This window comes from Camelus ferus, chromosome 5 (assembly GCF_009834535.1).
Source record: "Camelus ferus isolate YT-003-E chromosome 5, BCGSAC_Cfer_1.0, whole genome shotgun sequence".
Classification (NCBI taxonomy): Eukaryota; Metazoa; Chordata; class Mammalia; order Artiodactyla; family Camelidae; genus Camelus; species Camelus ferus.
The window spans coordinates 7,802,531-7,830,266 of NC_045700.1; the positions used below are offsets into that span (position 1 = coordinate 7,802,531).

The 27,736-nt window shown below is 46.0% G+C and overlaps 1 protein-coding gene and 1 pseudogene across 1 annotated transcript in view; both read left to right on the plus strand.

Moving 5' to 3' along the window:
- OCA2 (OCA2 melanosomal transmembrane protein) overlaps window positions 1-27,719 on the plus strand; it is a 175,198-nt gene extending 147,479 nt beyond the window's left edge. The window contains 6 exon segments of the mRNA XM_032479273.1: window positions 2,782-2,841; window positions 3,471-3,536; window positions 3,538-3,576; window positions 9,657-9,750; window positions 18,958-19,051; window positions 27,252-27,719. Coding sequence (XP_032335164.1) covers window positions 2,782-2,841; window positions 3,471-3,536; window positions 3,538-3,576; window positions 9,657-9,750; window positions 18,958-19,051; window positions 27,252-27,336 — 438 coding nt within the window. The 3' untranslated portion in view covers window positions 27,337-27,719.
- LOC102511764 lies at window positions 5,707-6,253 on the plus strand (annotated as a pseudogene).
- Window positions 27,720-27,736: the final 17 nt, after the last annotated feature.

Sequence of the window (27,736 nt, forward strand, 5' to 3'; positions counted from 1 at the left end):
TCTAGAGATGACAACTTAACATCCTTAACTCATCAAGGGTCAGTGTTAATTGTTAGTTTTACACTCTTCAACTCTAATTTCTTCAAACAAAATTCCTCTACTATATCCTGGACCTGCGGATTCTCATTCCTGCATGTTTGGGGGTGTGTCTAATCTGTTTTGGTTGTTTGTGCCCTCATTCATGTTGCTTGTCTTCTTGTGTTCTTTTTTTTTTAATTTTGAAAGTATTATTATTTTTTATTTTGGGGGGCGTAATTAGGTTTATTTATGTACTTATTTTAATGGAGGTACTGGAGATTGAACCCAAGACCTCGTGCATGCTAAGCACATACTCTACCACTGAACTGTACCCTCCCCACTTCTTGTATTCTTGATGATGCTAGATTATAATTTTGTTACTTGATTTTAACCTGTGGGACCCTTGAGAGGCTACATTTGAAGTGTGTTCTTCCAGAAACTGCCTGTAACTGCTTCTGCTGGATACCAGGGGATAATTTTTTCAGCCTGTTTCAAGGCTCAGTGTGAGTGTACTTGCTTCAGCTTCCAACCTTACTGCCACTCACACCTCAGTGCTCTGACTTCACTGCTTGGTTGTCATCAAGTTCAAGGCAGTTCCACCTTTCTTTGCACCCAAGTCTGTAGCTCCCAGCTACAGGAAACCTTTTACATGAGAAGGAGGATTCCTTGGAAAACATTACAATGTCTTGCTAATCCAGTAATGCCCTTAAAGTGTATTCTATCCAGGATCTGTTTATTTGTCTGCAGAAGGGACCTTAAGACCTCCTAGTCCATCTTTTTGGAAGGACTAGTAGCACTGATTTATTGCATTTGCCTAATTTCAGTGGGGCAGGGATGTCAGATCAGCCATATCAGCGTTTTGAAACCTGCCCCTGCAAGAGGATAATGGTGTTTCATACTGTGAGTTACATCATGTTACACAATCATCTTTTCACTGTATAAACTGAGGAGGAGACAAGTAATGTGCATAATCCTCAACTATACATACATTGTAGTTTGCTCAAGTGTAAAATATATATTGTATGTTTACAACTTGAGGCTTGCCTGAATTAGGTGTTGCATAGTTACTTCACTTGCCATTTTATAAAGGAGGGCTTACTAGCTATTTGCATTTTCCTCATATTTTGGCTTTTTTTCCAATTATGAGGTCAGCTTTTTTGAACTGAGTTAGTAGATGCAATGTCCCAGTATTTTGAAGATTTTCTTTCATTTTGTCTTACACTGAATGCCACAGACCATGATTTTTAGGGGTAATTATATGACACTAAGTCTATAAATAAATAGTTATCTTTAGGCACACAAAGTGTGCACAGAATACTGTGTGTGTATGTTTGTATGAATGTGTGTGTATATGTGTGTGTGTGTAAATATACTCACATGTATAGCCATCTCTATTTGATATCTAGCAAAAAGTTTTGATCTTGTTTAGACCTCTGAACTTTTCTTTCAATCAATATATATAACAAAAAATACATATAATATATATAACAAAATATATAACAATTTTTGCCTTACATTCAATGTTTTTTGCAAATTAAAAATTTTTATTGTAGTAAAATTTGGATTACTATAAATCAGTGATTCTTAACACTGATTTACAGTGATTTTGTAGTGATACTGGCACTGTCTGGAGACATTTTGGTTGTCACACTGGGTTAAAGGGAGATGCCACTGGCATCTGGTGTGTAGAGGCCAGGGATGCTGCTGGACATTCCACAATGCACCAGACAGCTCCCCAAACAAAGAATGATCCAGTTCCGTCTGCAGTGCTGAGATTGAGAAAACTGCTCTAAATAGATTTATATTTATGATTCAGTTGATTTAATAGCAACCTTGATTGGTAACTGTGATTGAAGACCCAGCGTGTGGGCGCCATAGGTTTTAAATGAAAGCTAACAAATAGCTCTGGGGAAGTTGTAAGCTTACGCTTAAACATAGTCAGGCTGATGTTTCCAGTATTTACAGTCATCAGCAAGATGACATCACAGCGAAAAGGCCACCGCTGAGAGGTGCTCGGCAGCTACGTCACCCCCACGTCTGGTTCCCTGTTGGTGCTTCCTGCCCAGGATCCGTCGTGGACGGCAGAGCATCTCCTGAGCAGAACAGCTCCTGCACTTTTATCTCCTCCGTCTTATCTTCTTTCCTGTCTTTCCCTGGACACGATTTTCTAATCTGTCTAGTATTATGAAAATAGTTGCATGCTTCAGTTAAATAGACCTTCCCTTCCTTTCTTTGGAAGTTATAAAAACCATACATTTTCCCTTTCTTTCTCTCTCTTACCTCCCCCCTCTTCCTTCCTTCCTTCCTTTCTTTTCCTGTGGGCCCAGAGTGCACCATTTACATTTCATTTTTATTTTCTTAAACTCTGTGAAGTTTCACCTTAAAAAGAAACTTGAAATGCAACTTATTTGAAAGACATTCTACATGGAGAGGGATTTTGCTGTGTACCGGGGAAGAGTTCTCCTAGACACCGATCTTAAAATAAAGAGATGGCCTTCCATTCAAATGTACATTTAATATGGACGTTCACATAAATTAATGAGAAGCTCCTGCCTCTGCTACTGTCTTCTCCACGAATCTTCAATGTGTGTATATGATAGCAAAGTATTTATAGACTGTGTGTTTGACTCAGATCTTTTATAAGAAATGAGAGCCTGGGCCTACCTGTGTTCACTTATTTTCATTGTAAAGATGTGGTTTTTTTTTAAATGTGCATATATTCTTGGTTTTGAACTAATGCTCTTCCTACACCCCTTCTTCTAGGCGTTGGCACATCTCCACTTAATTGAATATGTCGGCGAACAGACTGCTTTGCTAATAAAGGTACACTAAATGCTGCGATATAATGTGCTCCAGCCACTGTTTCTTTGATTTTTATTTTAAAAACATTGGGGCAAGAAGAGATCACATTAATTATGTAAAAAAGTATAGCAAGGGACCTGTTTCAGCCTGCGTCGCCTAGAGATGAAAGGAGACTTTTTTTCAAAGAATGTATGATTGGGGGAAAGCCTGCAATTTTACTATTAGCTTTTAGTTAGAACCTTTCTAGGAAGGAGAGCAATGGAGAGAGCAGTCTCAGTAAGTGATGCACAGAGGTCCCAGCCCTGGCGCTCTGGCAGGAGCTGAGGTCAGTGTGACCAGTGTGTCACCTGGTGTCCCATCAGGAACAGGGCCACCCCTCTGCCTGCTCCCTCCCAGGAGCTGGTTGGCTGGAGCATGGCTGGGATTCGCTCCTCTCAGTGACCTGCAGACCCTAGCCCAGGCTTCTGGTAGGGGTTGGGAAAGCCCAGGCTGGTCCTGTTTGCATACCTGGGTCTGCCTTATGTGGAAGAGGAAGGAGCGAGAACCCCAAGTCCCTTCCGAGTCTCACCCGTTCTAGCATCAGATTGTCAGTGTGTGTGATCTAGCAATGTGCTAGGATACACAGCCCTGCTCTTATCTGCTCCTTCCAGATGGTCCCAGAAGATCAGCGCCTCGCAGCTGCCATCATCTTGGTGGTCTGGGTCTCGGCCATTGCATTCGTCCCTGATTGACAACATCCCCTTCACCGCTACCATGGTGAGTCCTGGTCTCCTCCGGGTGACGAGGGTCCAGCTTTCACCTGGACACAACCTGGGCTCACCCTTCCTTCCAGAGGAAGCAGAGAGCGAGTCCTGTCCCTTTGCTCACTCACAGGTCTAGGGGGACAGCTGCAGGGGAGCCCAGACAGCAGCTGGGAGCGAAGGGCCTACAGCTGTGGTGGGCAGTGAATTTGGGGTGGCTGGTTGTTTCAGGGTCAGTCTGACTGGGAGCTGCTGCCTCTCACAAAAAAGATAGTCTTTCATTTTTTTAAAAAAGAAAATTGGAAGATGCCAAAGACAGAGGCTGGCTGAATGTGTTCATCTCTTATTCCCTACAAATGCAAAAGCTGTTCTAGCTGGCCGTGTGTACCGGTGAAGAGTGTGTGGCTTCTGGTGCTTGGCTGGGTAGGACTTTGAATTTTCTGTGTGGTCTTGACCCAAGCTGAGAACAGAGGTCCAGCTAGAGGCCTTTTACAGGGCTGCTGACACCTTGTTCCTGCTGTGTCTTCTGACATCACGGATTGCTCAGCTGAGGGCAGAATTGTGAATCCCAGGTGGGAACAGGAACCTGGGGTCCTGTCACAGCACCTGAGGTCTCCCATGTGCTGAGCATGCGTGAACACCTCTCCCGACTGGATTCTGGACAGAGCAGTCTTCTTTCTTGTTCTTGTGAACTTCTGGGCCACTCCTCTCCCATAGGACCTTCGGGTGACTTGGACTCTGTGTCACCACACATTGCCCCGAGTCACAGCACCCGCTGGGTTGACACTCCAGTTTCCTAGCCATTGTTCTTCTGTGGTCTGGATTTGGTAATTCTGGGTTAATTCTGTGGCTGTGATTATTTCTGCATGAAATCCAGAGTTAGAGAAGTCACCTGGCTGTCGTTGAATGTACTGGTTTCAGCTCAGTGGACACTATCATTACTGTTGCCCTGCAGAGGGCCACGGGCAGAAGACCTCTCAGACAGGCTAAAACAGCAGGGTCCTGGGCTTCTGGGATGCCAGGTCAGCTTGTGTGTGAATCGCTTTCTCAGTTGAAATGGACTCTAGAGAAGACCCTGTGCATCTGAACCCAGTGTGACCGCAGCCCATAGGGTTCCAGCAGCAAATCTTCATCTGAGCTCCCTCAGGGCCCCGTGAGCTCACAGCAGATACACACTCTGTCTTCTGCGGGGCTTTTAGGTTTCAGGACCCACACCCTCTTGTGGACTGAATGAGGTGGTCCCTGTTGTTGAAAATTCAGTTTCCTCTATTTAAAAAAAAAAAAAAATGGCAGTTTTGATATTTTTATTCCCCCAATTGTAATATTTACTTAAAATTTAAATCAAAAAAATACATCAGGGTAAAGAAGATGTGGTATATTTATTCAATGGAATGGTAGTCAGCCATAAAAAATGACAACATAGTGCCATTTGCAGCAACATGGATGCTCCTGGAGAATGTCATTCTAAGTAAGCCAGAAAGAGAAAGGAAAATACCATATGAGATCGCTCATATGTGGAATCTAAAAAAATAAAAAGAAAGAAAGAAAAGAAAAAGACACATGAACATATAAATACAAAACAGAAACAGACTCACAGACACAGAATACAAACCTGTGCTTGCTAGGGGGGAGGAGGGTGGGAAGGGACAGGCTGGGAGTTTGAAATTTGTAGATACTGACAGGTATGTATAGAATAGATAAACAAGATTACACTGCACAGGGAAATGTATTCAAGATCTGTGGTAGCTCACAGTGAAAAAGAACGTGACAATGAATATATGTATGCTCATGTATAACTGAAAAATTGTGCTCTACACTGGAATTTGACACAACATTGTAAACTGACTATAACTCAATAAAATAAAAATTTAAAAAATACCTCAAGGGCATCATAGAGGAAAAGTGTAACAAATATCTCTATACTTACCACCCAGAATGAGGAAAATCAAACATTTTATTCCCTTTGCCTCAGGTTTTCTTGTTTGTTTTGTTTTAAGAAATAAAACATCATAGATGGTTTTACATTCTGTGCTCCTTCCCTCAGCCCCAGCACCATTCCATCCTTCTGTCTCCTGAGGGAACTACCCTCATAAATCTGGGGCAGGTTCTTCCTTTTCTGGTAAGTGGCCTGAGATCACCTCTAAAAATGGCTCACTATTCACCTGACCCAGAAAACCCCATAAAATCATGCCAATCAAGAGATTCAGATCTTCCTGTTCACTTTAAGAACACTCATGAGACTACCCAGGCCATTAAGGGTATACATATCTGAAAAGCCACTAAGTATCCGAAGGCTGTCACTTTACAGAAGCAACATGGGCCAGTCTGTTGTTACACTGGTGGGGTTGGCAGGTGCGCCCAGGCCAAACAGTGGGGCTGGACGCAGGGTCAACGGCCCAAAAAGAGTGCTGAATTTTTACTGCATGTGCTCAAAAATGAAAAGAGTGATGCTGAAACTTAAGGGCTTAGATGTAGATTCTCTGGTCACTGAGCACATCCAGGTAAACAAAGCTCCCAGGATGCGGCGCAGGACTTACAGAGCTCCTGGTTGGATCAGCCCTTACACTAGCTCTCCCTGCCGCATTGAGATGATCCTCGCTGAAAAAGAGCAGATTGTTCCTACACCAGAAGAGGAGGTTGCACAGAAGAAAAAGATATCCCTGAAGAGACAAAAACTTACGGCCTGGGAATAAGTTCAGAAAAAGTAAAAGCAAATAAAAGTAAAGAAAAAAAATCTGGGGCACATCATGATGCAAGGGACTAAGAGAAGGATCTTGCTTTATGTGGGTCAACAGGGGATGAAAACCACATCCTGAGAGGCCAAAGCAGCAGCTGCACGCAGCCCACCGGTCTCTGCCGCCTGACTTCACCACGTCGGCGCGTGGTGTGCATGTGCGTCAGAGGAGAGCGTAGACGTTTCTGCCTTATTCTGGAAGTGGCACCCAAACTGGCCCGTCACGGTCCTTGGGTGGGAAGTGGGCACGTGGCCCTGCCCCAGTGCAGCGGGACTGGGACGTGTGCGGGGCAGAGCTGGGTGGGCACTGAGGTCTGTGCCACCATCCCTCGCTCTCTCCTCCCTCCTTTTCACTGGGCTTGTCTTTTCACCACTTCTTTCTCATTTAATTGGGGTCATCAGGGGATGTGGGCTGTAGGGTTTCATACTCAAGACACCCCCGAAGCGCCCTTTGACCCAGCACACGGCCACTCTGCCCCGCATGCGAGTGGAGTTCTGCACGTGCCCACGGGCACAAGCACAGGCACCGTGTTGTCAGAACCTCATGTAAACTCACTCGCATCAGTCAGTCCTGCTGGAGCAGATCGCTTTACAGATTTGTGCATTTCAACCCAGAGTTGAGCCCACTTTTGCTGACACTCTGCTGGAGGATTAGGCTGCGTCTCTTCTGCATGGCGGTTTTGTAAGATCTCTCTTCATTCTGCTCTGAGCCTCTTGCCTTGTTTATCTTTTCCCAATCCTTTATTTTCAGTCTTTTTGAAGTTTGTTTTTGAAATCCCGTTTTAGCTGGCTTTTAGTTTTAAAAGCCGTATGCAAGATAGATTTTTAAAATTCCAAGCAGACCATCTGTTTTTTTAAGAGAATCATTTAGCATGTTTAAATGTATTGTGTTGACTGAGGGGCTTGAGTTTATTTCTACTGTTTTATTGTGCTTTTGCATTGATTATGCTTTTTCTTTGCTGATCCCTTTTTTCCCCCTGTCATTTCCCGATTTCTCTTGCATTGATTAACTGGTGTGGAAATATTTCAACATTTTAACAAAATTTCCATTTAGGGAAATCACTTTGATGTCTGCCCACCTCTCCTTCTTTTCTCTTCTTCCATCTGCAGTTGACTGGGAGCTGTGGGAGTGTTACCGAGTCCAAACTCGTTCTGCTCGCTGCACGACAAGCCAATAAATCGGGAGACAAAGTGTTGGGACAAGGAATAGCAACTTTATTCGGAAAGCCAGCAGACGGAGAGGATGGCAGACTAATGTCTTTGAGAGCCATCCTGCTCCAGTCAGAATACAGGCCCCTTGTATACAAAAACAAAAACAGAAACGAAAGAAACAGGGGAGGGGGTGTGGTTGGTTGTTGCAAACTTCTTGGTGTAGGAATTCTTTGTTCCTGCAGCTGTCCACGTGGTCATGGTGCTCCTGGGAAACCTCCAACAAAACAACTGTTATTTACTCTCTGTTCTGCAACTTTGTTATCACTAAGCCTAGAAAACGGGGCACAGTGGTTAAAGCCAAAGGAACAGATTTAATAGGGAGTCAGATTTGTTCTCTTCTATTACACAAGGAGCAGCAGTACTTCCTGGGACTTACTCTTGTCACAGCTAAACCTGCAGCCCCAGAGCGGCTTGCAGTAACGTGGGGGTGCTTCTGTTTAGTTCACCCACCTTCCACTGGTCAAGCAAGCCACTGGCCAAGCCCAGAGTCAACGGGGTGGATGGTGGCGAAGTGCATCTGTCTGTTTCACCTGGGGCCACTGCAGAGGGCACGCAAGTGAAGTCCTGTTGCAGGAATAAAGGGCTGGGGTGTCATCTAATCTTCCCAAATGAGCTTTTGTGACATCAGGAGACCTGGTGTCCAGCAGAGTGTGGCTCTTTGTTTCCTAATTCTGTCCAGCAAATGAAATCACATCACATGTCATTTACATAACTCCATATCGTTTTTAGCTTTCTGTCTGCAATCTGCGATGGTCCTTTACATGTGGGTTACTCTTGAAGCCCTCCTCCCCCTGATTTTTAAAGAGGTTCACACAAGGCAAGTGCCTGGAGGCAGCAAGTCCAGGGGGTCCCTCCTTAACCTCTCATGGGTTGCCCTGAGATGCCTAGCAGTGATCACATGGCGGAAGCATGCTGGAAGCAGGCCCAGTACCTATGGCCTCTTCTGTTCCTCATTGGCAACAGGAGCTACAAGGGGCCCGTTTTTGGAACACAAATTTCTTGCAGAAACGTCATGACTGCTAGGTGTTTTATTGATTACTACAATGTGAAATTTATCTCTGTCAGAATGATGCACTGAATGGTGTCATGATTTATGAGAGAATACTACTTTTTTATTTTATTTTATTTTATTTTATTGAGTTATAGTCAATTTACAATTTTGTGTCAATTTCCAATGTAGAGCACAATTTTTCAGTTATACATGAACATACATATATTCATTGTCGCATTCTTTTTCACCATGAGCTACTACAAGATCTTGTATATATTTCCCTGTTTTATGCAGTATAATCTTGTTTATCTGTTCTACATTTTGAAATCCCAGTCTGTCCCTTCCCACCCCTTGCCCCCTTGGCAACCACAAGTTTGTATTCTGTGTCTGTGAGTCTGTTTCTGTTTGGTGTTTATGTTCATCTGTCTTTTTCTTTTCTATTCTTTCTTTCTTTCTTTCTTTATAGATTCCGCATATGAGTGATCTTGTATGGTATTCTTCTTTCTCTTTTTGCCTTACGTCACTTAGGAGAATGCTACTTCTTAGTTGTTGAATCTGATGCCTGTCGCATCTCAAACATCAGCAGATGTGGGATGACGACACAGAGGGCAGTGGTGAGAAATGGCTTAGCATCAGTTTACCTGCATGCAGTTTGGAATCAGAACCATGTTCAAGTCTGGCTTGGCCACATACAAGACCTATGTCTCTCCATGCATCCATGTCCTCATCTGTCAGTTGAGGGGTAACAAACACACCTGCAGGATGTTTGAGGATTACATAACATGATGTATGCATGGAGTTAGCGTAGGACTTGGTCCACTGCAGGGCTGATAAATGTGGGTTAGATATTTATTTATGGTCCCAGGCACTATGTGAGATTCTATGTGACTTCACCCCATTTAGGATCCACAGCAGCAGCCAGGGGCAGCTGAAGAGAGTGAGACCCAGTTGGTCATGTGATTGGAAACAAAGACTTACTGATGGGCTCAGACTCAAGGTCTTGTGGTTTCCAAAGTTCACTTTGGTTTCCCTTTGAGCATCCTATGCTCCATACAGTTGGACTGCTGAAAAAGTGGTTTGGATTTTGCAAGTTGGTCAGAGAATGGGCAGCTCCCCTGGGCTTTCATGGACATGATGTCAGTGTCCTTTTCCTCCACAGATTCCTGTGCTCCTGAACTTGAGCCAAGACCCCGAGGTCAGCCTGCCTGCACCACCGCTCATGTATGCCCTGGCCCTTGGCGCCTGCCTAGGAGGTAAGGGGGTGCTAATGCCCTGAGGGAGGACCCCCTGACACTCTGGTGAGCCTTAAGTGATGACTAATCGCACGTCAAATTGAAAGAGAGTAAAAATAGTCCAGATGATTTCCTGAGTGGAAACACATCTTCACCTTTGAGTGGAGCAGCTAACAATTTCTACTCAGTTGCTCTGTAAAGCCTGTCACTTCCCACGCTCTGCAGAACTGCCCGACATTCTAAACCCACAGCCAGAGGATGATCATTCTTGACGTCTCCAAGTTAACGTGCTCCCACACTGCGTGTGGTGGTGGCTTATACTTCAAAAGAGATTTTGAATCAGAAGCCATCCTCTGGGGCACTTTCTTACTCCCTTTTTAAGGAGTGTCTTTTGGGGGAGGTGGTGTGAAGTGATGAATGGGTGAGCTAAAAAATAGAGACTCTAGCCTAGAGTAAGAAGAAAGATAAAAAAAAAAAATGGTTTTTTTGACAAGGGGAGTGTATTGTCTTTGGGAGACATTGAAAAGTTAGCCAGAGAAATTGTCAGGAGAGACTAACTTCTGGTGAATAAACACAACGGCTTTGGATGTGATTGTCTTTGGAGGGAGCTGCGTTAGAGTCCTTCTCACTTAAGGGGGCCTAATAACCTTTGGGAACACAAGAGGGTTGTGAAGAATCTTAGATAAACACACTAGATACCAATTTTTTTCATTAAAAAAACTTTTTTAATGGAGGTACTGGTGCTTGAACCCAGGATCTCATGCATGTTAATTAAGCATGTGCTCTACTGCTGAGCTTCTTCCCTCCCCACTGCGAGCTGCCTTTAAAGGTTTTATTTTTACATCCAGGTGTGCTTAGATAATCTAGCTTTCTTTGTTCTTTGATTGATCTCTGACTATTAAATCAGTAAGTTTCTTTGTAGCTTATCTTTGTAAAGGGAGAGATTAATGTCAATCAGTGAAGTTGCTATGATTTCTGGAGACAGTTAATTCACCTAACTCAGCAGCTGAGGCCTCAAGTTCTGAGTGCGGACTTGTTAAAATGGCTCCCGTCTAAGACCACCCCCAGGAAAAGCAATAATTGTGTTCACAGCCACATTTAATTAACATCAGTGGTGGAAACAGAATCCAAAGACATCTGGAAGTGTGTCCTCTGTGTGGAGTTTTGTTCATTAAACCTTGCTGAGCATCTTCTGTACCCTGACATTGTCTTCCCGAGTAAGGAGATAATCACTTAAGATTAGAACATAAATGGATGCTCTCATGGCCATGTGCACCGAATGCGCAGGGAACACTGGTGAGACTGGAGGAAAGTCAGGAATGGCTCTCCAGAGAGGTAATTTCTGAGCTGGGTCGCAAAGGATAAGAAGCCTCCTGGGCTAGTTCTGATTCCCCTAGAACACGGAGAATAAATGTGGAGGGGATTATCAAGGAGAGAAGTTAACATGGACCATTTACATAACCGAAACTAGGATTAAACATTTGTTACCTGAGCCCCTTTTGGAAGCAGGAGTGTAGCTGTAACAAGCAATGAAGGTGTTAATCTGTGGGATCTTTTTAACCCACTAGCCCTGGTCATTGAGTGGTACCTTTTCCTGGTATGGCAGATGCTCAGTTCTGCTGGTTATTAACTATACATTTATTCTGTTGGAGGATCTTCTCTCATTAACTCAGAGTTTGACATTTTAAAAAATTGTGGTAAAATATACATAGTGTAGAGTTTACGATTTTAAACTCATGTACAGTACAGTGACCTCAAGTGCATTCATATTATGCCGTCATCACCACTATCCATCTCCAGAACTTACTCGTCATCCTTAACTGAACCTTTATACCCATTAAACTGTACCTACCCATTCCCACTGGGTTTAGCATTTTGAAGATCAACTTTTTTAAACTGAAGTATAGTCAGTTATAATGTGTCAATTTCTGGTGTACAGCATGTTTCACTTCACTTTAAGTGAAGTTTTCATTTCGCTTGAGAAACGTCATTTGTTCTATAAATTGGTGTGATTCACTAAACAGTTTGAAAGTAAGTCTTTCCTAGTCGCATCTCAATATCTTTTGGCTGCTCTTTTTACTAAGAGCTAAGAACTATTCAAATAAGTCTTCAGAAAAACCTGCCTTAGCCTGGGTTTCCTAGAAAGCAGAAGTTGAGGCAAGTTTGTGAGCTGAAGCTTTACTGGGATGTGCAAGCCTAGGACAGGAAGACTGAGGGAGGAAGCGAGGTCAGGCGGTGAAGGAGAGAAAGCGAACACATGGTGCATTACTGAGCTAGGAACAGCTTCAAAAGAAATCCAAGCCAGTTTTTAGTTATGTGGTACATTTTCTAGGCGGTTCCCATAGGACATTATGCCTTGGAAGAGGAGGAGGAAAGAGAGGTTTGCCTGTCAGTTCCACACTGTCCTCTGCCATCGGTCAAAGTTTGCTTTAGGTGACTTCTGAATCTGTGAGGAAATGTAAAGTTGCAGGAGACCATTGCTCCCAGCACAACGGAGAACAAACAACATGAGCTACAAAATTACAATTTTCAAAAGCCATCAGAATGCTGAAGATGCAAAGGAAGTAAATTCCAGAGAGTGATAAGCCCTTCATAAGGGAGAGGAGAACACGGGCGCTGTCCTCTCTGGCTGACGGTGCCAGGGAGGCCGAGTGAGACCTCTCAGTGTCTGTCCTGAGTGTGCAGTGAAGCTGGGGACGCGGAGGCAGCCATGAAGCTTCGGAGACATGCTGGGCCTTTGCAGACCCCATGTAGTCAGCGGGACAGACAGCCAGGACAGAACTTCAGAACATAGAGACTCCTCCACAATCAACAGGTCGTAAACCTGTTAGAAAATCGATGACTTGGCTCGATAGCCAGAGACCCAGAATCTTCCTGTGCTCAGTATCTCTGTTTCAGAGAACTCTTCATCCCGTTCTCGGACCATCTGCAGCTAATGGCAAATTGAATCCAACTCTAAGGGTACCCAAGCCAGGTCCAGCTCAGCAACAGATCAGATTGGCCTCATGCCCTGCGCGGAGAGCCTGGCCCAAGTGAGGACGCCCTTTTCAGCACGTGCATGTGTCTGCGCGTATGTGTCAATATCCTGTTTCAGTCTCTGCAGTTCCTCGCGTAAAACGTCCGACATCCCATTACCTTGATAAAGGGCAGCTGCAGAATCCTACAGCCAACATCAGCCTCACTGCTGAAAGGCTGAATGTTTGTCCCGTGAGATTGGGAACAAGGCGAGGATGTTTGTTCTCATGTCTCTTATTCACCATAGTTCTAGAGCAGTCAGAGGGGAAAGGAAACGAAAGGTATACAGATTAGAAAGGAAGAAATAAAACTGTTCCCAGGAATGTTGATATATCCTCCATTTGTATATTTTAAAATACTCTTGTATATATACCAAACAAATCTTACTATGATTTTGGTAGAAATTGCATTAAACTTAAATATTCATTTGGGGACAGTTGACATCTTTACTGTGTGGAGTCTTCCAATGCATGAACATGGTATGTCTTTCCATTTATTTGGATCTTTGGATTTATTTGTATCAAACAAACAGATGACATGATTGTCTTTGTAGATCCCAAGTAATCTATAAAAAAAAAAAACCCCACAGAAAACCATATAACTAATTTGTGAGGTCAGCAAGGTCACAGGATATATGCTAGACATTTTAAAAATCAATTTTAGCAGTGAACACATGGATACTACAATTAAACATACAATACTGTTTATAATTACTCAACAAATTACACACTGAAGTTGAAAATTAAAACATGCTGATGAAAGCAAGCAGTGAAGCTCTCTGTACTCCCTGTACCTGGATATCTGTTTCCTTCATTAAGTTTGGACATTTTCAGCCATAACTTCTTCAGATACATTTCGATTCCCTTACTCTTTCCTCTCCTTCCGGAGCCCTTATTATGTGTAAGTTGGCACACTTTATATTACCCCATAACTCTCTTACGTTTCTTTCATATTTTTAATTTGTCTTTCTGTCTGCTGTTCTGATGGAGTGACTTCCATTATTCTTTCTTCCAGATCACTGATTTCTTCTGCATTATTTACTCTGCTATTGATTGCCTGTAGCTTGGCTTTTATCTTGGCAACTGAGTTACTTAATTTTGAATAGTTAGTCTTTATAGTTTCTACTTCCTTGTTAACAGTGACCTACATTTCAATCAATACTCTTTCTTAATTCAGTTAGCACTTTATTACCAACATTTTGAACTCAGTATCTGGTAGACAATTATCTCTGTTTCATTATTCATTTTTCCAGGGTAATTTCTCTTCCTCTTCCAATTGGGAGATCATCTGCATTTTCATTTTAACTTAACTTTTTCTGTCTCCATGAATTTAGGTGAAACAGTTCTCTATTGTGGTCTTGAAGCGGTTTTTTTTTTTTTCTGAGTTATAGTCAGTTTACAGTGTATCAATTTCTGGTGTGCAGCACAATTCTTCAGTCATACATAAATATACATATATTCATTTTCATATTCTCTTTCACTGTGAGCTACTACAAGATCTTGAATATATTTCCCTGCGCTATGCAGTATAAACTTGTTTTATCTATTTTATACATACCTGTCAGTATTTGCAAATGTGGGTGTATCCCTTTGTAGACCCTAGAAGTCCAATATTTTTGGTGCGAGGCCTGTTTTTGGTATGGATGCTTGCCTCATCTTTCCACAGAGTTTGCTGGTTCTTATCCCCTTGATAGGGCTTGTGATTGGTGTGGGGGTGACCAGGCCCTGTGCTGTACTGGGCCGCCGCTGGCTGTCACCGCCCTGTTGGGGGGCAGGGCCTGCTCCTCAGTTTGGAGTAGTGGCTATGAGGGTTGGGTTCAATAAGGCCTTGTTACCCTAAAGTGTGTGCTCTGTCCTCAAGGAGGTGAGCACCGAAGCAAGGAGGCCTGCGTGGTCACGGTGAACCTACGTGCCACCTCTTCGACATCCACGGTTCTGCCCAGAAGCAGCTCAGGGTCTCACCCCTTTCTCCATTGTGTATGTCCCAGACCTGGTGCCAGACTGTCGCTGGGGGCAGCGGGGTGTTTGGCTGCAGGAACTGACGTGGTCGTGCTGCCGCCCTGGACCGAGGCCGCCCCTGTGGCAGGGCTCCTCCAGCTCCTCTGCCCCAGATCCGGCCCCAGGCTGCGCTGTGAGGCAGCCGGCGCTAGGGCACGCCCACTGGGAAAGGGCTGGCTGTGTCCTCCTCCCCCGGGGGCTGTCCCCCGGGGGCTGTCCACTGGAGATGAGAGATTCTGGGTCGCCACCCATCATCTCGGGTGTGTGGCAGCAATGTCTGCTGGTGCCAGGCCCATGCTTGCACCCGCCTCTGCCATGGGCAAGCTCACAAAGCCTGCCGCCACCAGAGCCTTGCCCTGCTGGCAGCCACACTGAGGACGGTGCTCCTTTGGGGACCTATGCGTGCTGATAATGGGGCTCCTATGGCAGACCTGTGCCCAACTCTGCATCCACTAATGATGGGCTCTGGGCTACACTCTAGGCCCTCTGTGCTGTCCTCATGCAGCTAGACCATGTCCTCTCCCAGAACCTACCCACCGAAGCCCGAGTTTCAGTGACTGGCTCCTGCCTATTAGCAGCCCTGCCCCCAGTGCCGGTTTCTGGCTTGGAAGTGCAGTGAGGCGGGATTTGTCAGCACTGGTCTCTCTCTGCCCTGATTGTTAGCAACCTCCTTGCAAGGAGAGTTCAGGCCCCTCCAGTCCCTCTGTGTGTGCTGGCAGCCCTCTCTCAGAAGGCACGCGGAGCTCCCAGGGCAAGGGGCCACCCGTGTGGACCTCCCTCTCTCACAGCGCCCTCCCAGGGTGCTAAGTCCCCTCCCAGTACCTTGTTTTGTTTTTGGTCCTACTGGAGTACATGGGACCTTACCTCTTTGCTTGTATAATAAATCTTCTGCCAGCTTTCAGCTGATTTTCTATAAGAATTGTTCCACGTGTAGATGTATTTTTGATGTGTTTTTGAAGGGCAAGGGAGCTCCACATCTTCCTACTCCGGAATCTTGATTGGTAGCCGAAAGGAGTGTTTTTCCAGTCATTAATCCCTGATAGGAGGGAAGGAGGGGGTTGCCTTTTTAGAGCTCACATGGGAACGTGACCCTGGATCACGTGTGAAGGCCTCTCTTGTCCAGAAGCAGAGCTCTCCATGTTAAGTCTTGTAAACCTGTTAGAAAAATCGGGGTGGCAGAGCAGGCCCGGCCCGACTGCTGAAGTGTGTGTTCTGCGGTGGAGGCCAGCGGGGCAGGGTCCTCTGAGGAGCGTGGCCTTCCTGTAGTAACAGACTCATCAGGCCCTGGGAAATAACCCCCAGGCAGGATGGTTCTGCAAGAGTGTAGACTCTTGCCTAGAGCAAGGGTCAGCTGGCTGGCAGGGTGATGGGATGGGGCATCTGTGTGTCAGCTCCTAGCTGGGGCCAGCATCGCCACCTGCTTGGGGGCCCCCAGACGCTCCGCACAGCTGCCTACAGGATGGCTTCAGGCTTGCATCATGAAGCCCGAGTCCCGCCCTCTCTGATCTTCCTCTGGAGTCACAGTGTCTGGCTGTCGTCCTGGCCCCACCACTTCCCAACCATGACAACTCAGCATGTTACCTCTCTGTTCCTCAGTTTCTTTGTGGGGACACTGGGGGCCTCGAGAGTCATGGCAAAGATGAGATGATAAAGGCCCTTCAGGTCCTTAGATGCTTCTGGCCCCAAGGGGATACTAGCAGACATCTGGTCTTTTCCTTTTCAACTCCTTCTCCAGGAGAACTCACCCCTCACCCAGGCCTGTGCGTTCCTTCATCTCATTCTCCTTGGAGACTCCTAAGTCACTTTGTCACCCATGGCTTCCTTGGGGCTGCCCTGCCTGGCCACAGCCCCGATGAGCCAGCCCCCTGAGCACTTGCCCTCTGCCTCTCTGATCTCATGCCCACTGCATGTCTCCCACCTGGTGTCACATCCTGTCTCCCCACTAACAGGCTCCCTGGGAAACCCGGGGGGATGTGAGCTGATTTCCGTGGAGAGTGGCTTCTTGGGGTGGGAGGGAGAGCCTGCTGAGGGTTGGGAAGTTAGAAAGAAGCTAATGGAAATCTGGGTGTCGGGGAGCAGGTGGGATAAAGGCCAGTCTCCGAACTGAGATGGAAATCCAAGTCAGTGCTGGCCATAACGAATAGACAAGCTTAGGGGATTTGTTATCTTACAAGTTCTTGCCTTCCGGGTAAGGGTGGTTCAGGTGGGTCCTGCTTAGGGTCTCGCGAGGCCGTGATCGAAATGTCTGCAAGCTACGCCCCTCCTGGTAGCTCTGGGGATGTCTGCTCCCAGGCTCACTCAGGTGTTGGCAGAATCCAGCTCCTTGCAGCCCCCAGCTGGCTGTCAGCTGAGGCCGCCCTGAGCTCCTTAGAGGCCTCTCTGGTACATCTCAAACCAGCACTAGTGTGTGGAATCCTGCTCATGGCGGGATGACCCCAGGACCCCTCCAGCCTGCCTCCACGGGGTCTCTCCCACCTGCCCTTTGCTGCAGCCCCAGGGGGCCCCCAGGATCCCTCCTGCTCTCCCTCTGAGGCTTCTCTTCTGCTTCCAGAACTGGAGACAGTTCTCTACTTTTAAGGGTTCATGTGATTCCATTGGGTCCCCTCAGATAAGTCAGGGCAGTGCCCACCTCAAGGTCTGTAGCCTGAACGACCTGTGTGTAGTCCTTTTGGCCGTACATGGTAGCATAATGACACAGCATGGCTCCTGAGGACCAAGGTGCGGCCTCTCTGTGGGGTAGGAGGTGCGCATCCATCATCCTACCACCTGGAGCAGCCAGTATCATCTATAGCCTGGTCTGTCCCCCAGCCAGGCTCTGTACTCGTGTGTTGGCCTGTCACGCCCCCCCCCTCCCCCGGTATGGGGCAGCTGTCCTTCTGCCCTTGGTGATGGGGTTGCTCCCTCTGCCCTCCCACTGCCCTCCCACCTCCATCGCACCATTCCTAAAACGCTGGGTGGGGCCGTGCACTTGAACTCAGTGAGGAACAGGGGTGTTGTCACAGAATGGGACACCAGGAGCACAGTGACCACAGGCAGATCGGGGCTGACCTCGAGGAGGCAGGTCCTGCCCAAGGCGTGGGCTCGGTGGTCTTCGGTGGTCTTCGGTGGTCTGGAGAGACCCTGTAGGTTTTTTATTGCGTTAAGATCCAAAATCTTATACTTTGGACACATCAAATATATTTCATCCTTAGGGCAAGTGTATAAATGGGCTATGTCAAAGGTTTTCACTGACAGACCGGTCTAACCCTTACATGGAGTAAAGGTGGAGGGGGTGAGATGAGGCTCTTTGCGAGCCTTCGCGCTGGCAGCCTGGCCGTGTTTCAGGACAGTGGGAGGGCGATGTGGGGGCAGCTGCATTTCACCGGCTTCCTTGGTCCTCCTCCGCCTGCTCTGGTGTCCAGTCTCAGAAAGGCCACTCCCTCGGGCCCCTCCGTTGTCAGCAGCTCCAGACTTGTGCCTCCCAGTTCACAGTCCCCAGCGATTCACGTACAACTGTCAGAACTGAACTAACTGGGCTGAGCCGGAGTTGTGCACCCAGCCCTGAGCACGGACCTCTGCCACTGGGGACAGGCGATGCGGATGGCTCGACCAAGTAAATTCACCCTTCCCTGAGCTGGTCACTGTGTCGGGCGCTGGGCTTGGCCCCCATCCCTCAATGTGAGGCCACCCTCGTGTACACACTCTCCCTGCAGATCCTGCCTGCTGTCACAAAGGCCCACCCAGAAAGGCATTTTATAGCCTTGTTTACATCCATCGTTCCACCCACACTAAGGGTTTCCTGGTATGTGTCCAGGTCCGGAGTCCCAAGCAAGGTGGTTCTCGTCTGAGATTCCATTGCTTTGAAGACGCACGTTCTCTCCTGTGGATGTTGGCCCGACTTGCGTTTTCCTTTAAAAGATGTATGCCACCACGTCCCACGGTGATTTGCCAATTCTCCTTACCATTTCCTCTTTCCTATCCCATACGACAGCAGCAGCCCTATCCGTAAATAAATTTACTATATTTGCAAGCGGTGAATTAATTTTTTGGTTGCCAGTGGGTTTTTGTTTGTTTGTTTTCTGCAGATATTTGCATAGCAATCACTTTGGCAGTGCCTGTAAAGTAATCATCAAATCAAAAGCACGTAATGAGCCAGATATTTTAGAACAAAAGAGAACAGAAGCCTACCACCAAGATACACTGAGATTTTGCTCTACTTTTTGAATTTTGATTCCAGGCAACGGGACACTGATCGGAGCATCAGCCAACGTGGTTTGTGCCGGAATTGCAGAGCAGCATGGGTATGGATTCTCTTTCATGGAATTTTTCAGGTACTTTGAAAACTCATTGAAAATTTCTGTTTATGTCCCTAAGTTTACTTAATTAAAGAAACCCAACAATACATGCTGTTAAGCACTAAGATGAGAAAATGTTTTCATAATTAGAGAGTAATTAGGTTTTTTTTAAATAGACTTTGTTCTTTTAGAGCAGTTTCAGGTTCACAGCAGAATTGAGCAGAGAATACAGAGTTCGCACATAGCCCTCCCCAGCCACACATACCCAGGGGAGGAAACATCCATACCTCCGTATAGTAGGATGCTGGCTTTTGGCGGACTTACCGTACTGGCCATGCCCCTCCATGAATGACTAGCAATACTTGGCAGTTTTGCCAAGACATTAATTTGAATGACACTTTTGGGAGACACGGGTGTGGGGAGGAGGTGCTCGGCTGGAGACTGAGCCACGGGGCCACTGCACTTGCAGCCCTCAGCTGGACTCTGGGTACCCTGTGGACCCTGCTGCTGAGGGGTAGGATCTGAAACTTAGCACTTGACTGACGTCTTCTGTTTAGATTCTTATCTGCCTCTTCTGAATATAAAAGAAACAGTCTTATCACTTAAGCAAGATCCTTTCAATGAGAAACAGAACCAGTGCTCTGAGGGCGGCCGCAGTGGGAGATGCAGACTGGGGCCCGGCAGCTGTAGGGCTCCCTCATTTGGACCAGGTTGCTAATTCCTGCACTGCTGGAAACTCTTTACTCTTTTCAGCCAAGCATGCAGTGCCCGGGCCCCCTACCTGCTGGCGACCACAGCGGGGCTCCAGACAACAGGGACCTTAGGGCCGTTAGCAACACTGGTTGGTCTCACAGGTAGACAGGGGAGGCCCAGTATTAATATCATGAAAAATTAGAGGGGTTTAGGGCAACAGTACACCTGATCTGACATTTTCTCCAGTGGAACTTTGGAAAAATAACCAGGACACTTGCCTGACTGAAGGAGTCCACCAGGACTTGCAGACATTTGGGGTTCAGCTCCAGTGGTGACACATGTGCACTCTATAAACTTTTCAAATAGGCCTTGTGTTTCTTTTTTCCTTTTATTACTTTTCTTTCTTTATTATTAAATATATATACACTTTGGGGGGGGAGGGAGGTAATTAGATTTATTTACCTATTTAATGGAGGCACTGGGGATTGAACCCGGGACCTTGTGCATGCTAGGCACGTGCTCCACCACTGACCTGTGCCCTCCCCCAGAGCCAGCATTGTCTGATGTTGGAGGCTGAGGGTGGTGATCATACATCAGGCCAACTTTGGCCTTCAGTCACTGCTCAGCGAGGGAAGTTGCAATCTCCTAGGCATAGTTATAAACACCAATGCATAATTAAGGTCAAACTCCAAATGTGGCAATGTGGGAGAAGGTGCCACGCAGTTTTAGAAGAGGTACTGGACAGAACTTTTTAGGGAGGGTCTCCGTATCATTCCGGCATCTACAGGACTGTGTGACTCTCCATTTTTTCTCAGTGGGGAATCTCAGCACGTAAAGGGGCTTTGCCAACATGGGGTTGAGTTTAAGGAAGCAAGAGGCTGGCTGACTGCAGGTCTGTTGAGGGGAGAGAGGAGAGTCCAGCCCTACATGTGGCCGAGAACGTGGGTGTTGGTCAGGAGATGGGGTGCAGAGCGAGCTGGCTGAGGGGGCTGCAGAGTGTGCAACAAAAACGCCTTTCCTGAGAAAGAACAAGCCCAAGACATGACTTTCTTCATTTTTTTGTCTTTTATTTGCTCAAGATGGTGGATACCTTTCATAAGGTTGAATGCGTGGAAAGGAAACCACCCAAACTGGAGTCTATTCCGATGGAACAAAAGCACATTTTTAGAATTGTATCCTCAGATGCCTCTTCCTTCCCAAGCTTTGCCCCTTCACCTCGCACTGCTCCTTGCTGTGATTTCTGCCGTTTGCCTGACATCGTCCCCAGGCCTCGCCCCGAGGACACTGGGGCTGGCAGCCGGCCACCAGCTGCAGTGTGACGGGGAGCGGGCTGCAGGCGGCAGAGGCCTTCTCCCCACTTGAATGTGCCTTCTCTGCTTCAGCACGCCCTGTGGTTACCCATCTTCTCCCCCGCCTGGACCCCGTCTCTCTGTGGGAAGTACGACAATGGGGCTTTATTTCTGTGAGGTAGGAAGCTTCTTTTTCCGTGAAGTTTAGCTAGGCATCACCCCGGGAGACCCAGGAGATGCGGCCGTTCAAGTCTCCAGGGGGGCTGACGAGGAGACAGGGCCGACTGTCCTGGGGCCCCGAGCAGCCCGAGGACAGGCAAGGGGCTGAAGAGCATGGAAGGCGGCAGGCTGTGGGAGCTGGTGTGCGCCTGTGTGCCACCTCCAAGGGCCTGCAGAAACAGAAGCTGTTGTTCTGCTCAGAGCATGCTTTATCTTCGTAGAAAGGAAAGAGTGAAATGGTTTTCTGATTAAGAACTGGAAACGGTGTCTTACAAAGCCTTTTGGGAAGGAAAAGTAGCAGGAATGGTTTCAGTCTAAAACGGAAGTAGGAGACTTCATTAGTAAACATTCTTTTTGGGAAACCAGGTCTCTTTCCGCGTGAGGGGCTCAGCTCTCAGCGTCATGTCTGGCCTCCATGCATGCAGTCTGGAAGCTCCTGTGTGTTGCCACAGGCACGGTTTTTATTTTTTTATTGAAGTAGAGTCAGTGTACAATGTTGTGTCAGTTTCCGGTGTACAGCACATGCTTCAGTCACACATACACATCCACATATTCCCTTTCATATTCTTTTTCATTCTAGGTTACTACAAATATTGGCTGTAGTTCCCTGTGGTGTTTATTTATTTTATATGTGGTAATTAGTATCTGCAAATCTGAAAGTCCCAGTTTATCCCTTCCCACCCCCTCCCCACCTCCCTGGGTAACCATAAGAATCACAGGCATGTTTTTAACCTAAAACTGGATACATCTAACGTAGGATTTGTCAGGGCATCTTTGTGACATCTTGCATCTTGATTTGTGCTTTTGACAGTCGAGTGTTTTGGTCCTTGGTGATAGAATTTGATTTTTAGAGCCAGGATGGATTGAAAATAATCCCCGAGGGGAATGAACGCATAATGTGAGCTGGACGGTGTGCAAACACGCTTTTCCTAGGCCTTTGGTGAAGGTATTGTTTTTCTGAGAGACTTGGGGAGTAAGACAAATGAATCTTTTGGGAAATGTAGAGGCTCCTGGCAAAGTGGAGCATAATGTGTGTGTCTGACGTCCTGCTGGCAGCCACAGGAAGTCATGACTGTCTTCTCCCCAAATAAGCCTCCTTCTAGCAGACTTTTCATCGGGCAGAGAGTGAAGCACTGAAACACCAATCAAGCTAAACTGCACCCCCACAGAAAAAAGCAGCGGGGGCTCAGCCCAGGAAGGGGGGCCACTGGAGAGAGCTGCCCGCATCCTTGTCTTGACCCATCAAATGCTCAGGCAGGTAGTGTTACTGAGCAGTTTGCTGGCAGTGCCCAGCTTCATCGCTAGCTCTGACCCTCACATTAGAGGGTTCTTTTTGTGTTCAGAGGCTTCCGTTTGCTGTCTCCTCTCTAAAAAGGGGCAGCTTACCTCAATGAATAATTTTTTGGATTGTAAAAGCACATTTTCCATCCGTGGAGCCCCAGCTGTGTGTATCTTTATGGGTTAAGGGCTCTTTCAGGGGTTTTATGGCACATGCTGAGTATCTCTGTACTATTCTCTATTTGCAGGTCGTAACCCAACTAACAGATAAAGCAGCTGGAATCTAAAGTGCTAAAGCTTACAGTTGACATAACCCCTTTTCTCCCTTCTGTCTATCTCTCAGCCTCTCTCTCTCTCCTTCCCCCGACCCGTTCTCTTCCATTCATACATTAGAACTTATATCTGCTATTTTATTTTTTTCCTGTTGATTACCTCTAAAAGTTTCTCTGTTTCTTTTTTATGCCTTCCTGTGGAGGTGCCAGGCTCTCCCTGGGGCCGTCGCCCGAGGGGGTGGGGGCTGGGGCAGGTGGGCTGCAGTGTTGTTTCCCCGGTGGTACTTGACTGCAATAAGGCAGTTTTGTGTAAAAGTTTCCTGTCTTGCTATGCTGTTCCTTTTCTGGTCCTTTGGCTAGAGAGAGCAGACTTCTCTTGTTTTGTTTTGGTTTTTGTCTTCTAGCTGTTAACGCTTCCCAGCTTCTTAGTCTGGGATAAATGAGGAAACAAGAAGGGAACTCATCGCTATGTCATTCCTCACAATCCCAAAGCCCCCAGCTGGACCGCTTTCCTCTCTTCATCTGCAGTCTTCCTTGTATGTGTTTTATATGTAATGCCCAGGCGTGTAAGCTGTGATCAGAGGGACAGGAGGAAGTGCAGCTCCATACTGCTTCAGAGCCAAAAGCCTGACGTATAGTTTGTTTGTAAAGCAACTATATTCTCTTCTCTAAGAAACCTGTGTGTGTGTGTGTGTGTGTGTGTGTAGGCATGTTACGGAGTCCAAACTCATTCTGCTCACAGCACAACAGGCCAATAAATCAGAAGATGAGGTGTTGGGGCAAAGAATAGTGACTATTTGGAAAATCGGCAGACTGAGAGGATAGCAGACTAATGTCTTGGAGAACCATCTTACTCAAGTCAGAATTCAGGCTCCTAAAAAGGGGAGGGAGTGTGCTCGGTTGTTGCAGATTTCTTGGTGTAGGAATTCTTTTGTTCTTGCAGCTGTCCATGTGGGTCAGGTCATGGTGCCCCTGTGAAATCTCTAACAAGACAAATGTTATTTTCTATTCTGCAACTTGTCAGCTTTATGTAAGTGAGGAAGTGTTAATATCCTTAAAGCTCAGAGCCTTGGGAACAGGCTGTCCTGTCTATTTCTGGCTAAAGGCAACATTGTTTTACAAAAGGTGCACAGCGAGCAAGTCGGAGCCTAGTAAACAGGGCACAGGGTTAAAGCCAAAGGAGCTGATCAGATTTGTTCTTTTCAGTTACAGGCACTCCGTGCTTTATCCTTTGATTTTGTGCACTTTCTAATCCAGTCAGCGTGCACTCCGGGTAGGCGCCCCACTTTGAGGAGCAGCGGCCTGTGGCTGACATCTGCTGAGGGCTCATTATATGAGCACACACTGGTTGGAGAGATTAAACTCAAGGTCTAAGGGAGTAAACTCATGCAATCCTCATAATAACCTTAGTAAGTAGATACTGTTGTACCTACTTACCATTTTATAGATGAAGAAGTTGGGTCAGGCAGATGTTTAATATTTTCCCAAGGTCGTGCAGCTGGACAGGAGCAGAGGCCTGAACCGGCATCCTGTGGTCCCTATCTCATGGGAAAATGCATGTGGGTTTTGAAGCCAGAAAATCATCTCTGCCTCTTAGCAGTGGCAAACTTTGTCAAATTCCTTAATATAGCCAAGCTTCAGTTTCTTCTTCTATAAAATAGAGGTAAAATGGTCTGCCTTATTGTGTTTAGAAAATGATAAATAACATCTACGTGGTCCTTAGTGAACAGCAGACGTTCAGTAAGTTACTTCTGAGGGCGTATCTGCATTGTGCGGTTTACCTGTACCCGCAGAGGCTCAGTAGTGATTAAGAGTATGCAGTCTATAGAGCTAGACGGATGGAATTTAGATTTTTGCACCATAACAAATGTTGCCAAGTGACCTGAGCAAATCCGCTTCCTTCTCCATACCTCATCTATGCAGTGGGTATGATGACACCAATCTCAGAAGGTGGTGTGAGCAGTTGACGAGGTCGCTGTGTGAGGACCTTCACGGTGTCTAGACACTCAGTGAACAGTTGTGTTTCTGAGAGTCTAAATGCACCAGTCCCTAGACGAGGCCCCGTCTCTGGGTTGGTGCCATCCCTGAGACACCAGCAGCTCTCACTTGGGAGTGTCAATGAAAAATATTGACAGCTGTGGCAGTAAACAAAGGATGCTGTGGCCGTCAAGTCATCAGACATGACTGCCACCCCTCCCCTGACAGCAGAGGGAACTCAGGATGCAGACAAGCAGGCAGCCTGGCCTCTGCAGACACCCCTGGTTGTGCCCCTGGAGGGAACTCAGCATGTGGAAGTATAAGACGCTGGCCCTAGACAGCTAGGTGCACATCAAAGGAGTGATTTCAGTGAGCCCAGACCTTTGCACCTTCCCATACTTAGAAAAGGGCTAAATTCCTTAACTGGAGATGGCTGGTTTTCTTTAGCGGTTGTCTTTTGATGTTCTGACTACCTGGTCTTTGTTAGAAAAAACTCCTACGTACCCTGCCTTCTCCCTTGCCTGGGTGGAACAGTCTCTTAGAACTATCCGAGAGGCGGGGTCCAGGGCTTGAGTCCCCAGGACGTCCACCAAATAGCTCTCAACTTTTAGGTTGTGCATTTTATCAGTTGACAGGAGCCTGGCAGGGCCGTCCCACAAGGAACTTCCTCTGGGCTAGGGTTCCCTCAAAGCAAGGTCTACTCTTCATGGGATCCATCCCTTGGCAAGGCAGACTTGCTTCTGAAATACGGCCAGGTGCCCCAGCGCCCGGGCTGACGTACTCCGCATCTTACCCGACACTGGCTCACTCTGTACAATCTGTCACAGCGGAAGGAAGGTTTTGTGATGGCTTTGACGCTGAGCACTGACCCAATACTGTCCCTGGATTTTATTTTTCCAGAATTCAATAATTAGGATAAATTGCAGACATTATTTTCTGAGAGACTACTCCCCACATCCCCACAGGGAAAGGAAGAATGTCATAATCTTTATTATTATTAGCACACACTAGACTCCTGCCACTGAATTTTGAAGCCTTTTGGAACAAAAATTGTAACCGTTACAAGGGACCTCCCCCAGTGACAGTGCAGCGTTAAGCGATGGCTTCAAAACATGGATTCCAAACGCCAAGTGAGGACCTATTGGGATTTCTTAGTCAGGATGGGAATTTGTGGAAATACAGGTACATTGTGGGACACGTATAATGAGGGAAACTTTCATCTTCTAGTGACTTACTTTTGTTTTGGGGCATGCCTACACGTACACCTTGCACCTCACAGAATACGGAAGAAAATCCTGTTCTCCCCTCTTCCCTTCTTTAGACAAGTGATTATTTTTCAATCCTATCTCTCAAGCTACCCCTAGCTTTCAGCATGAGGAATTTCAGGGGTCTATGGAAATGTGACATTTCTGGGGTTAAATCAGCTCTCTTACAAGGACAATACTTGTAGTAGCTGACGGTGAAAAAGAATATGAAAACGAATATATGTGTATTCATGTATGACTGAAGCATTGGGCTTTACACCAGAAACTGACACAGCATTGTAAACTGACTATATGTCAATAACAAAAAATAAATAAATAAAACTTAGTCAGCAACATGAATGGACCTGGAGATCATTCTAAGTGAAGTAAGTCAGAAAGAGAAAGAAAAATACCATATGATATCACTCATGTAGATTCTTAGAAGAAAAGAAAAAAAAAGAATTTCTCTAAAAACCAAGTTGTTCTATTTGATTAGTTAAGTTCAACACTGATCACAAGATTATCACACAGATAGTTTGACTCATTTATTTAAAATATTTTTGATTATAATAATATGTATGAAAAAATCTATGGAACTGTGTATTATTCAACAAAATTAATATGGTCTATGCTAGGTGCCATACTCAGTGTTGGCAATACAAAGGTAACAGAAATAAAACATCCAACTTCACTGGAAAAAAAAAGATGATGCAGGCACAGAACATCAGAAATTTAAATCATGGCTCAGTTACATGACATTGGCAGTTGTGAGTAAGTGTTATCATCAAAACCAACCCTCTAATGAACAAATCGAGGCTCTAAATTACAAATTTGGGGGGAGGGTATAGCTTAAGTGGTAGAGTGAGTGCTTAGCATGCACGACGTCCTGGGTTCAATCCCCAGTACTTCCACTAAAAATATGTATCTGTATATAAATAAATAAAATAAATAAATTACCTCTCCCAAGTAAATAAATAAAAATTGGACATGTTAAGAAAAAAGATGAGCTTAAAAAAAAATGTGCAAGCTAAAAGCAAGTCTCAAATAAAATGGCACACAATGGGGGCCATCTAATGAAGGCATGCATTCAGATCATCTAGGCTGAGCCCAACTTTTTGATTTCTAGAAATAAGAGGTAATTACCTTGGTGGAAACAGGAATCTCCTAAGGCTGCATTCGTTTGCAATAACATCATAAAATAATCTAGGTCTCACAGTACTCTCCAGACACCAGACACCAGAATTCACTTTTCTTTGTGTTTCAGGTTGGGCTTCCCAATGATGGTCGTCTCCTGCACGGTTGGGATGTGCTACCTCCTAATCACCCACGTCGTGATGGGCTGGAATTGATAGCTCTCCAGTGTGTGAAGACTAAGGTAAACTTGATCCATCACCAACATCAGTGAAAACTGCCCCACTGGGGGTGCTCTGGAATGGAGACTTTGGCACAAACACTTTTACTTGGGTGCATGCTGGCAAATACAAAAATATATTTTGCTTTGCTCTGTAGGAAAAGCCACAAATGCTAGAATCCACTCCAAATGGCTCATGTTGTTTAAATGTCACTTTTCCTGAGGCTTTCAGTAGTTTTCTTCATGTAATCACTTTTCATGTTAAAATAATCTACATTCAAATTGTACACCCTCTGAATACATACTCTTCTTTGGAAAGGCAGACAGTTTATAAAGAAACTTTATATGTGTTAAAAAAAATATATTATCCCTTGACAAAAAGTCTTAGAATCTGTTAG